General features: G+C 40.4%; 1 protein-coding gene across 2 annotated transcripts in view; it reads right to left on the bottom strand.

Moving 5' to 3' along the window:
* Window positions 1–12,291, bottom strand: part of TRPV4 (transient receptor potential cation channel subfamily V member 4) — a 66,374-nt gene that overhangs the window by 11,582 nt on the left and 42,501 nt on the right. For both annotated transcript variants that reach the window (XM_018560982.1, XM_018560975.1), the window contains exons 7-13: window positions 10,614–10,793; window positions 8,350–8,508; window positions 6,947–7,039; window positions 4,683–4,756; window positions 4,305–4,470; window positions 1,749–1,815; window positions 464–780 (exon numbers count right to left, since the gene is read on the bottom strand). In XM_018560982.1, coding sequence (XP_018416484.1) covers window positions 464–780; window positions 1,749–1,815; window positions 4,305–4,470; window positions 4,683–4,756; window positions 6,947–7,039; window positions 8,350–8,508; window positions 10,614–10,793 — 1,056 coding nt within the window. The remainder of the gene's footprint in view (window positions 1–463; window positions 781–1,748; window positions 1,816–4,304; window positions 4,471–4,682; window positions 4,757–6,946; window positions 7,040–8,349; window positions 8,509–10,613; window positions 10,794–12,291) is intronic.

Here is a 12,291-nt window from a genome sequence, read left to right on the forward strand (position 1 = left end):
TTATGAGGGTCAGGTTTTTATTGTTGTCTTTGTCAGAGCTAGGGAGATTACCTCTATTTCTCCTAGAGAACAAAGTACCCAGGACTGAATATTAGGAGAAAAATCCAAAAGGGAGATTTTCCTCACTCTGGAGAGCTTAGCTTTCACTTCCTTTTATGTATACAGGACGGAAGGTGAAGGTTCCTGTGGACCCTGGCTGTCATGTACCCACTCCTTGCATCAGCAGCCAGGATCCATAGTACTTCTGGACAAAGCAACGGTGACATATCATTATGCGAGTGTCCCTCAGTCCAAGAAAAGGGACTGCTCACCACCACTAAAGAGAAAGAAGGACCTGCAAGGTCACCAGACCAGCCTGAATGTATATGTAAGGTGTTTATTAAGAGGGGGGGGGGGGAAAAGATTGTAAGGAGATCCGGGGAGGAAGGTAGTGGCAAATGAGAGTATTTGACAGTATTATTACCTGTAACTTCCAGATCTGTTTGCTTTCCTTTGAAACCTGGCTAACTGTTTCCCCCATTAAAGCGATTAACATGTTAAGGAGAAGGACAAAAGTGAGAATGATGTAGGTCACCAAGAGTATAATGAAGACAGCTGGGTACTTGGCACTTTCGATCATTTCTAGATCTCCCATTCCTATGGTTAACTTGAAGAGATCCAGGAGAAACTTGCTAAAGGTGCTGTTGTCTCGGCATGACGGATATGCGGGTATTGTACAATTTGGGCCTTGACCACTGCAACTCTCCTGTGAAGGACATGGATTCAGCAGGGACACCAGAGCTATACAAAGAAGTCAAGAATTAGAACCATGACCATAAATATCTGCAATGCATGGTGTGTCTTCATAGCAAACTATCGTATAATGTTCAGTAACATACAGCTACTTTTTAATTTGTAACTCCAACCCTATTATTTACTCTGCCAAAAGCACAATTACTTTTTCAACTGAAACATCAAAAACGCCACAACTGAAAATGAAAATATCCCTGCTGTGTCATTAGAAAATACAAGTGTCTCATCATTTACAAGCCGACGTTGCCTATGTTTAGTTTATATGTAACCAGAAATACTGTGGTTTTCTTTAAACCGAGGCATAAAGAAATATGGTATGTCAACTGTTCCCATGTTAATGTTGGGGAGGAAAAAAAAACTACAAAAAGGCGATCAAGAAGGCTTTGCATAGTCACTTGCACAGTCAAAACATCTGAAAAGCATTAAACAAAGCTGGCATATAAATATCTGCCATCCCTCACAACAGAGTGCCCCTTACTTCAGTTTCAGTACTGCCAGGTCTGTTCTAAAGTCAGCCTAGTAGCTAGATGCCTTGCTATCTGCCGACCAGTCCAGGCAGCATGCCACTCTGTGTCACAACACAGATCCAGGACCAATCAAACTGATCTGACAACGCTGGTACTAAATAGGTGGCAAATCAGTTGTCTTTCCACAAATAAAATATGCATTTTAAACATATTTTCGTAATTCTACTGTACAAAGATCTATGATGTAACCGCAATCAGATTTCAGCAATTGTAGTGAGAGCCATGAAAGTGGATGCCTTCCAATCACTTTTGCAGCATTTTGTCATAATAAATCTAAGACATTACATTTTTATTGTATTGTCAAATTCATTTATTTGAAAGATGCAGAGAAAAATTGGATAAACACTTCTAGTCATTTGTGCAGTTTAAGCTTGTGCGAGTAAAGACAAGGCTACCAAGAATGATTCCAGTGAATATTCTTTGTGTTACCTGAAGCGTAGCCAATCATGAAGAGCAGGTACACCAAAAGGAATCTGAACAAGTCCTTAAATAGGATCTAGAACACAGAAGGAGGAGACCAACTTAGGCACATTAGGAAACATTCAGATAAACAGAGATTCTACACTTACTAGGTCTGGGGGAATATATTTGATAACGTCAAAAATAACAGAGTAAACAGTCCGCTGTGAAAAATCTGGGACTGTAAGGTCCTTTAGACAAAGCAAATTTTTACTGAAAATGATAGAAAACAAAGCAACAAACAGTCACATGAGCATCACCCACCTTTGTAGGAAGACACCCCCCACCCTCTAGTATTGTGATGTCAAACGCACTCCGTTTCCAGGGTGTCCTTGGGAACATATACAGAATGCATTCCAGGAAAAGAAATTCAGCTCACAATCAGTCACCGGCTGTAACAGTAGGCAATGAAGGTGCAGTGAATACTACGCATTACACTTCAGTTAAATAGGAATGAGGTTCAGGTTCTCTGCTACCATGGGTTTGAGGAACATCCTGTGTTTTCAGAATTCACAATCTCTAAGATTTTATGTGAAAAGTCATCTAGGACTTTTCATTTAAACTAGGGATGCACCGATATAATCAGCCTCCGAAACATATCGGCCAAAAATTGCACTTTTGGCTAAATGCCGAAAGTGCCATTTTCCTGCCGATACATCGGCACATCCCAGGTTTCTCTCCTCCCCACTAGGCGCTGCTCGGTGTCGCAGCGGGGAGGAGAGAAAGTGACAGCCGGCCGAGAGCTGCGTGAGGAGAGCGCTGTGAGCGGCTGGTGTTTCTCCTCCCACACCGCTCAGTGATCAGTGATCGCTGAGTGTTTGTAGATAATTGGGAGGACATACGGTAGCATGTTGACTATAGCCTCAATTATGAATGAATGGGAAGTGATCTACATCACCTCCTGTTCATTCATAATTGTAGTTATAGTAAACATATCATGTCCTCATGTTATCAATGAACAGAAACACTCAGTATAGAGGATTCCTGTTCACTTATAACAGGGGATACAGAAAAAAAGAGATTGAGGACTATGTGTTCTCAATCTCTTTTTCTATTTTAAAAGGGAAATATCAGGGGTCTGTTTAGACCCCTAATATTTCCCCAAAGCCCCTAAAAGTGAAGTAAAAAATACAAATATTTAATAAAAAATGAATAAAAATAAAATATAATTTTTTGAAAGTTTATAAAAAATAAATTAAAATAAAATATTTGAAAAAATTAAAATAAAAACATTTTCGGTATCGGTTTCGGCCTGACAATTTTTTTTATTTCTGTTCGGTTTTAAAATTTCTATTTCGGTACACCTCTAATTTAAACCATAACGCACAGTATGACCTTCCAACTATGGCCAGCAGGCTAAAACTGATCACTGGTAGATTTTCATCCCAACAAAAAAAAGAAAAATCTCATCAGAGCATTCAGTAATGCCATCAGAGACTTGACAAATTTGATGAATTTTGTTTTAAAATTTCATTTGACGTTAACATTCAATTTTTGAATTAGTGGCGTTTCCCAAAAGAAAAATCACATTCAATGTTAAAATTTAGTTCACTAAGAAAAGCTTTTCATCCTGCTCCTTCCATTTTTTCATCCCCATATACTATTAGAAAAAGTGAACGAACATTCATTTTATCGCAATTCTACTGATGTATGCCTAGCTTTAGAAGGATCAATAAGGGGGCTCTTGGAGAAGCAAGCCCCCCTTTCTAAAAAAGGGGGTACTAAGCAGCCAGAGTGTTAGTGTAATAGAAGCTACTGTAGTGAAAGTGCACTTTTTGCCCCCACCTATGCCGACATCACAGAGCCCACCCTTCCTCTCCATAGATGCATATTTACTGAGATCCAGCACCCAGGGACTCCTGCATTTGTTTACATTCAGCATCAAACTCCTCTCATTGCTGTCCGCACCTGCGCAGTGGAAGGGGCCTGAAGAATACGTGCAGTTTCTCAGAAAGTGCACTTTTTCTTTAAATTTAAACGATGTCGGCATATTCCACACCATTGTACAATGAAAGTGCAAACATACTATTTCAAATCCAATTCAGATGCACAGTATCATACTAAATCTAAAAAGACAACCTATCATTAATAATGCTGAAATTCTTCTACAGGGATCATGTGTACACTGCACAATGGAAACCTTAGAATCAATAAACTATTGTAATTTTAGTACAGGGTAAAATTAACAGATGCATACTTGCGCAATGAGGTCATGAACCCAAATTACTGTAAAACCCTGCATGGCTGAGCACAACAAAATATAACAAAGGGCTGAGATCAGTAAATAATTTTCTCTGATTGAACAAATAAGGAGGCTTTCATCTGTCAGGATAACCTGACAGCAACTGTTTGCTGAACAAAATTGTCATAGAATAGCCACGCCAGACACACCTCAGTACAAAATAACTGAGCCCTGACAATGTTCACTAAGTCTAATTAAGATTGTTCAAATATAGTCACTATAACATGCCTGTAAAACATATTTTTGGGGTGTAAAGTTGGCTGCTCAAAGTTTTTTTTACATACCTTTTGCAGCATAATGCTGTACGTCCCAGTGAGCTTCAAACCTCTAGTGAAGTATAGTGCATTCATCCACCCCAAAACCAAGGCAAACACCATTACAGCCAGGTACGCTTCAATGCCAGCCAAGTACAGAGCAGCCGAGACGATGACGAGTACTGAATAGATGAAGCTGAAGATGGGAAGACATGTAAAACTCAGCGAGATAATAACAATGCTTCAGTTAATGGCTCAGCCCTGTAAGTAGAAAGCAATGGCTGTCTTATAGTTAACAGACAGCACTTGGTGACCTATAAATAGAAGCACATCAGATTTTGACAATAACAATTCATGTTCATACCACATGCCAAAAACATGCTTTTAATATAGGAAAGGAAAACTTACTAAAGCAGTTGGAAAGATCCATCTATTAACAAGGAATTTACACCCGGACACTTCTTCGTAAATAGGTCTTTTAGCTTAAAAAAACAAATTTATAAGACCGAGGTTAGTCTTTCTGGAGCGCTGACATTTATTAAGCAAGAATTAAAAACACAGGTCCACGTGGAATAGCACCTTCCCTTCCTCCCTCCCTCCCACATAATCTCCTAATCAAAGCTTCTATAGAATCTGCCTTACCTCCCACCCACCCTGGCCTTCATAATTCTGCAGGTAAGAGACCCACAGACCAATTTATAGCATCTAGGGAAAAAAGGACCATTACCCAAAGCAACCAATCATGGCTTATCTCAAAAATGAGTGGTAGTTATGGGCAACACCTCAAATTTTCCGTTTACCAGGCTACAGTTATCGAATCATAAAGACAGGAAGATGAATGTGAAAAAGTGCAATAGAGGAAGTTATGGTGGTGCAAGCTAAACAGCCTTGGGATTGCAGGGAAGAAAAAGAAGACAATGACCGAGTGGGCTGGAGAATTTTTCATAGATTTTTCTTAGCACCATTGTTCATTGCCTATCGCTACAATGCATAGCAAGATAATGGATAACAAAGGTAAAAGCCTCTATTTGGAGTATCACGTTGGTCAACTACTAGGGGTTGATAATGAGTACTTCCTTGCAAGTAAGTGCGAAAAGTAACATGCGTGTGCCACTGTCAGCACTGGGTGAAAAAACGCTTGAGGCCCTCTCTCCTCCCAACAAGTTGGGGGAAAAATATACGAGGGCGAGGCAAAAATTACCTGCACTCTGGCTGTAGTATTTATTTTAAATCAACTTTTAGAAACAAATACATAATTTTTGGACATAATCTTTTTGCTTTTCAATACACTTTGTCCATCTGTTAACAAGCTTTTGTATTCCCTCATTAAAACATTATATTTTTAGTTTTAGGATGAGCTGCAAGCCACGAATGCATCGGTGTCTTCAATTCTTCATCACACTTAATGATGTCATAAGCTGTGGACGGGCTCCTTCTTGATGGCTAACACTTGTGTGATTTTCTTGAAATTCTCTATCCATTCATACACACTTCTTCACGAAAAAACACTTTCTCCATACTGCACACAAAGTCTTCAATAAATAACGGCACCAGGCACACCCTCAGACCACAAAAAAACTAATCACTGCACCAGGGGTGTGGAATTCCTATCGCCCGACGCCCGGGACAGGCAGTTTCGGGCGCCGGGTGAGTAGTTTTTTAATACATTCAGCCCTGCTCCGGACAAGCAGAGTTAAATGTATATTGTGGAGCCGCCGTTCGTTTTCATACAAGTGATCTAATCAGATCACTTGTATGAAGCGAATTTCTGCTGCCATTTCACTGTGTGCCATATTGTGGTACCTGGCAGCAGAAATCTCTCACACACACAATGTGCATTAAAGGGTAAGTTCACTTTCCCAGGTAATACGGGAAAATGGAATTACCCGATCAAATCTGGCCCGGTCTCTTCTACCCCCCCCCACCTGCCAGCTATACTTAACTTTCTGCAAACAGTCCTTACCCTCCGCCAGTACAGGTGTCCTTACCTTGTAATGTCCAGCGCATTCCTGCCCTATGCATTTTGAATTTTGCTAGCAAATTGCAAGCACTCATTGGTCAGCGTGGTCAGGTGATTGGCCGGGAAGCCAGCTCTTTGCTGATTGGCCGCCAATCAGCATCGAGCCATCTTCCCGGCCAATCAGGTCATTACTCTCCCCCAGGTTTCCTGATTGGCTAGCAAGTTGGCTCGATGATGATTGGCCGCCCGGCTTCCTGATTGACTGGGAAGCCTGCTCCATGTCTCACGAGTATCGGTGAGTACTGAAAGCAAAATATTGGTACTCGTACTCGATACCCAAAAACTGGTATTGGTGCATGCCTAGTTTTAAACTTTTAAAACTTTTTTTTTTTTGTATTGAGACAAGTAGATTGTCATGAAGGACAAGTAGATTTAACCCCTGCTTTAGCCGTTGGACAAGTAGTTTTTTCAAAAATTTCCACACCCCTGTGCACGCTGCTCTTCTTTCGTGCAAATCACAAGTGGGGCATTCATTTTTTCTCACACCGCAGTTACAAATGAACAGACTATACAAGTTCACACCTGCACAGCAGTGACTAGGGAAACAGTAGCTTTGAATGGAAAGCACCGATAAGACAATTTTAATATAACCGGATTGCGGACTCTCTCTCTCCCTCTCTATTATTGCAAAGGAGTAGATGTATATACTTACATTGGAAAAAAAGAAAAATATTCCTGTAACAAGTGTAAGAAGCTCTCCTGCTAGCCGCAGATAATCAATTGTGGTATTGTATGGGTAGGGTGGCTAAACAAAAGAAAACAAGAGTCACGTAAGAAAACAAGAGTCACGTACTGATTTGTTAAAAGCACACTTTCCTTGGGTCATTCAAAGCAGGTACTACTTCAACAAAACAAATCAATAGGATAATAGTTTGCCGTTTGAATATGTAACCATTCTACCATGACTGTAGTGAATCTGCCATATCTCAGAGATGTACATATAGAAGGTCTATTGTCTAGAATCACACATCAGGTGAAGTAGTTAACATATGGCTAAGGATGGAGTATATTTAGACTTTACTGATGTGTTCCTCATAGATAGTCAAAGAAGAATTCTGGGGATATTAAACATTAACCCTTGCAGCAAATACAGATTTCATCTGGACCGTGGCTGCTAGACCACTCCCTCTAGCCTCTCTCCCCCTCTGCTCCAGTGGTCTAAGAATCCTAAAGTCATCACATCCAACAGACGAAAATGAGCACTTAACCTTTGCAGTGCGTGGGTAGCTCTACTGCAAGGGTTACAGTTTCTTCTGCCCAGAGTTCTTGTTTAATGTGTCAATTAGAATCTATAGGGTAAGAAATTTACCACTATGAACAGACAGAAATTTGGCTTAAAGAATGCATAGTGGAAAGGGTGGCAATTAATGCTTCATACTCTGACAAATGGGGTTCATTGTAGATAAATCTTATGTTCTGTATTTGTAATATACAATCTACGAGGTTAAAACTGATTGGCTCAATAATGGAGATGGATCTTTAAATGCAATATAAGCCATTATAACAGCATGCAATGCAGCTTTTAAATGAGAAAGAGATCATTATTAATATACAGGATTTATATAGGGCAACTTTGCTCAGCACTTTACATTAAAAGGAATACAGAAAGAGATATATAGGAGACAGAGATCAAGAGGGAGGAGAAAGTAAGAAGAGAAAAGAGAGAGTGAAAGATAGGAGAGGAGAGACATTTTTGCCTCTTTATAAAGAAACAGTAAGGCCTCATCCTGAGTATGCAGTTACATTTTGGGCAACAGTTCACAAAAGGAATGCCCTGGAACTGGGAGGAGAAAAGCAGGTACTGATATATAGTTTGTTCATGTGGAAAAATACATTTGCCTTATTACATTTGCTTAAATGCAAAAGTAATATCTGCCTTTATATGCTAAACTCTTTTCAGGGAACAAACAAAACACACAGAAATCCATACTTCTTCCACCTAATGCATTTGGGAAATGTTTGCCGAAATACATTACAGGAGATCACTTTCCACTCAGGTTCTGCAGGTCTTTGCTTTAACAAGTGTTAACGTTATGGCTTAATTTTTACACTCACTTTGCCTTCCATTGGCCTGTAATATGCTATTAAGGTGAAGATGATCATGGAAATGAGATAGGAGATAACACTGATATAGAATGTGACAGCCCCAAATTTCCTCCATTTGTCTCTCAGCAGTTCATTAATGGGTTCAACTGCTAGCATTTCATGGCGGTTCTGCATGGGAGAAAGACAAAAATATCTGACCGTTCTGCTCTGAAATCATAAGCACTTAGAAACGGAGCAATTAATACATATCTATGTTATTACTATAGGTACCATTTGTGTATAAACCCACCATATTCAGAGCATTAACATAAATGTATAGCAGACCAGGCCTGGCAATTTGTCACTTCTGCCATTTTCCCAATGAACTGCTGTGTTAGAGAACATTAACTGGCTGCAGTAAACACATACTTAATCAGTCCCCGTTTATCAGCCTTATTACCACTATTAGAGCTCATAAGAAGTGCTGGTGATGAGGTGTATCCCATACATGTGTTCTAAATATACTGGCCACAATTCAGCATGCTTCTGAGGTTGGAGAGAGATCTGGATGAACATGAACTGTGGTTATCAATGCCAAGTCTTAAGTTTATGACAGTGCAGCAAGTCAAATATCTCACCAGCCACTTTCAGATCATTATATTCTTTAGGCCTCATTCACACACGAATCGGCCTGCACGTACAGCTCCGTGCTGCGTGCGGGGCCGTACCAAGTAGCTGCCGGGAAGGACAGGTGCTGCGTGTGATTAGAACGCATCCCTCGTCCTTCTCTATGGGGCTACGCGGCAGTACGCCCCCCTACGCTCACCTCATTTGCAGGTCCGTAGGGGTGCGGGTGATCGTATTCATACGCCGCCGGAATGGAACATGTATGCGTCCCGGCCAGAAAACCCGCACGGAGCTGTACGTGCAGGCCGATTTGTGTGTGAATGGGGCCTTATAGTCAAGAATGTTAGGAAACGCTACATGTGCCTTGTAACTCTATTATAAACAGAGGTTATTGATACAAGGATTCCCAAACCAAAACTAGCAGTGTCCGTATAACCAATAACTCTATGGGGTTCATTCATTAAAGCTCTACCCAGTGTATAGCCAGCCGAATGCCGTTCGCATGGCACTAGCACCCTAGGATGGCACTGGTGAGTATGGGAAATTCCTAAACTTGTCAGTTCCATCTAGGAGGAGCTAAATTATTTTTATTATTATTATTATTATTACATAGTATTTATATAGCGCCAACAGTTTGTGCAGCGCTTAATGAATCCCTATGACTACATGGTCTACAAATTTATTTTTTTTTCCCCCCACATAATTTAACCCTTTTGCTGCCAGGCCCTGCTCTTCACTTTTAACCACTTTGATTTTTTAATTTTCAACTGCAGCTTTCAGAGTTTGTAAAGCAATCCCCGCTACCACCACCACCACATATTTTTTGAAAGCACAGGACCAGTAAAATAAAATAAAAATGGTGGTACTAGTTTTGTAGGTCCCACAGCCGTGGCACAAATGTTTATTTTTGATGCACTAAAATCATTATTAGCACACAAAGAAACAAAAACATATTTACAAGACTCCTACTAAATCTTAAAAGATAAAACTGTATCGAGGTACTAATAACAAAATATTTGTAAATTTTAAAATACGGCAAAGGCACACAAAACTGCAACTGAAACTTATGCTAAAAAATGTTTGTTCTTAAAAGGAGAATTATGAGGCGATTTTCACTCATAGTCTGAGCCGACCTGTGACAATGAAATTGTCACAGGTCGGCTCAGTAGATCGGGAAGTGAGCGAACACATACTGTCACTAGCTACCTTCTCGATCTATCCTTGGAGAGAGCCATGACTGTCACTCACGGCCCCCTGCAGGGATTCCCCCCTCACCTGTCTGATTTTCCAGCGCTGACTGGCGAAACGGACGGGGGAGGGGGCGGGCACAGCTGGCTCTGCCACTGGAGGAGTCAATCCCGCAGCTGGGTGGATCCAGACACTACTGTCGGGATCCGTCCTGGCTGCGGCGTCTCAATATACCGCGAGCTGTAGCACGCGGTATACTGAGCTTTGGGTCACGGGAGAACGCTAGTTGTGTTCTCCCGTGACCCTTAAAAGAACTATGGGGAAAAACCCTGACCCCATAGTTCTCCTTTAAATACTTTAAGGACATATAAGGTTTTTAATCATTTTTTAAATGTGTTTCATTAAGATATACTGCCACCACTGGATAGACAAGTTCATAGACTAAATCCTGAAGACAAACAAAAATGTGCTCTTCTTACCTCAACTTTGCTGTTGTAAACCAAGATTTCCAGCACAGACACTTCTTCACCACACGTGTCTAGGGATGACAAATCATACAGAGAGGAGTAAACAGGGCCATAGGCCCAGTCTCGAAACTTACGAGACAAATGCCTGGCATCTTCATCCTTTATCTCTAGGCGGATTATGTGTTGAAATATCTAGAAGGGACATAAAAATAAAGTCAGCCAATGTCTCAATTACTAATGATAGATTCAATAAAGTTATAAATGCAACACGTTAAACTAAACTGAAAACAAATGTTTTGGCTGCTGTTTAATAAAGAAGTATATTCTTTATCAAAAATGCAAACATACATGAAGTGCACCACCCAATTATAACTGTTGGTAATTAATATAGTCAGACATATTACAAAATAAAACTTCAGATTTATTGGCAAAGTATTTTGGAGGTAAAACAGGTAAGAAAATGCTGACATGTCATGTTCTACTAACAAAATTTGAATTTAGTATGCAATCTTCAATAATACCACAAGGGGGCAGCAAAATACCAATATAACGATTATTTTTCAGAAGTTTTTGGAATCAGATATAACTGAAAAACGGTTTGGGTTGTTTTTTTGTTTATTTTTTACTGAATATACACATGCATTAAATATGTGTAACGAAACAATGTAACTGCCACTGCTGACCTTGTGATCATTTCAGTTGCCTGGCTGTTAATACCGCCACATTAGCTTTAAAGCGTATCCATACCCAAAAACTAACATTTTATAAACTGCAGCTTACCAGTCCCTTGATGTGGTGGCTGCATTAGTTTTTAGAGTTTTTTTACTCCCTTTATTTTCACCTGGCAATCTTGGGAATAACACAACTCCTCTCCTAGGGTGCCTATACTCACTCCTCCATAGTATCTATAGAGGGAGCCATGGCTGTCACCCCGAATGGACTTCAAACATGTCTTTGTTCATCTCCATTACACGTGGGGTGATGGGATTAGTGGTTTACACACAAAAAATAGGAGACTTTTTTGATTCCAGTTCATCTCACAGGAAGTGACAAGGACACTGCTTTCTGGCATGATAAACCGGTATTTTCTGTACGTGTTAGAAATGTTCTTGGGTTTAGTTATGCTTTAAAGAGTAAGTGTGCTTTCAGAAAACGTACACTTACACACCCTGCCTAGCCTCCCTTATCTAAACTGCCCATTCACCATGGTAACACCCACACTTTCAAATTTGTCATCAGGACAGAAAGTGAGAGAAGATCTCCCTGACAGGGACACAATCAGAACAGCATTAGTATGGTAAAGCTGGGTATACACCGTTCTATTAATGTAGAAAAAAAGAAATAGAACAGATTCCTCCATCAACGCTTATGAGTGTTAATCGAGGAATCCCCCACTGTTTTTCTTGCATTGCCAGAATGGAGTCCGTTCCGTTTGGCTGAGAATTTTCCAATCGGATCCGTTGGTCAGGTGATCGAGGGATGCCAGGCGGGAGGGTGCCAACAGCAGCACCCACACATTGAACTTTAGCCCGTTTATCAAGAAATATACTAAATTCACTGCGTGTATAGACTACTTAAGGGAAGAAACTTGGTTAGCTTTTCTTGCAGTACAAGTCCCCACTGGAGACTGCCTTTACCTACCACAATGACAATGCTGCCACTAGCACAGGAAATCAAGAGAAATATCCCC

Source organism: Nanorana parkeri, unplaced genomic scaffold (genome assembly GCF_000935625.1).
Source record: "Nanorana parkeri isolate BGI_ZX_2015 unplaced genomic scaffold, ASM93562v1 scaffold18, whole genome shotgun sequence".
Lineage (NCBI taxonomy): Eukaryota > Metazoa > Chordata > Amphibia > Anura > Dicroglossidae > Nanorana > Nanorana parkeri.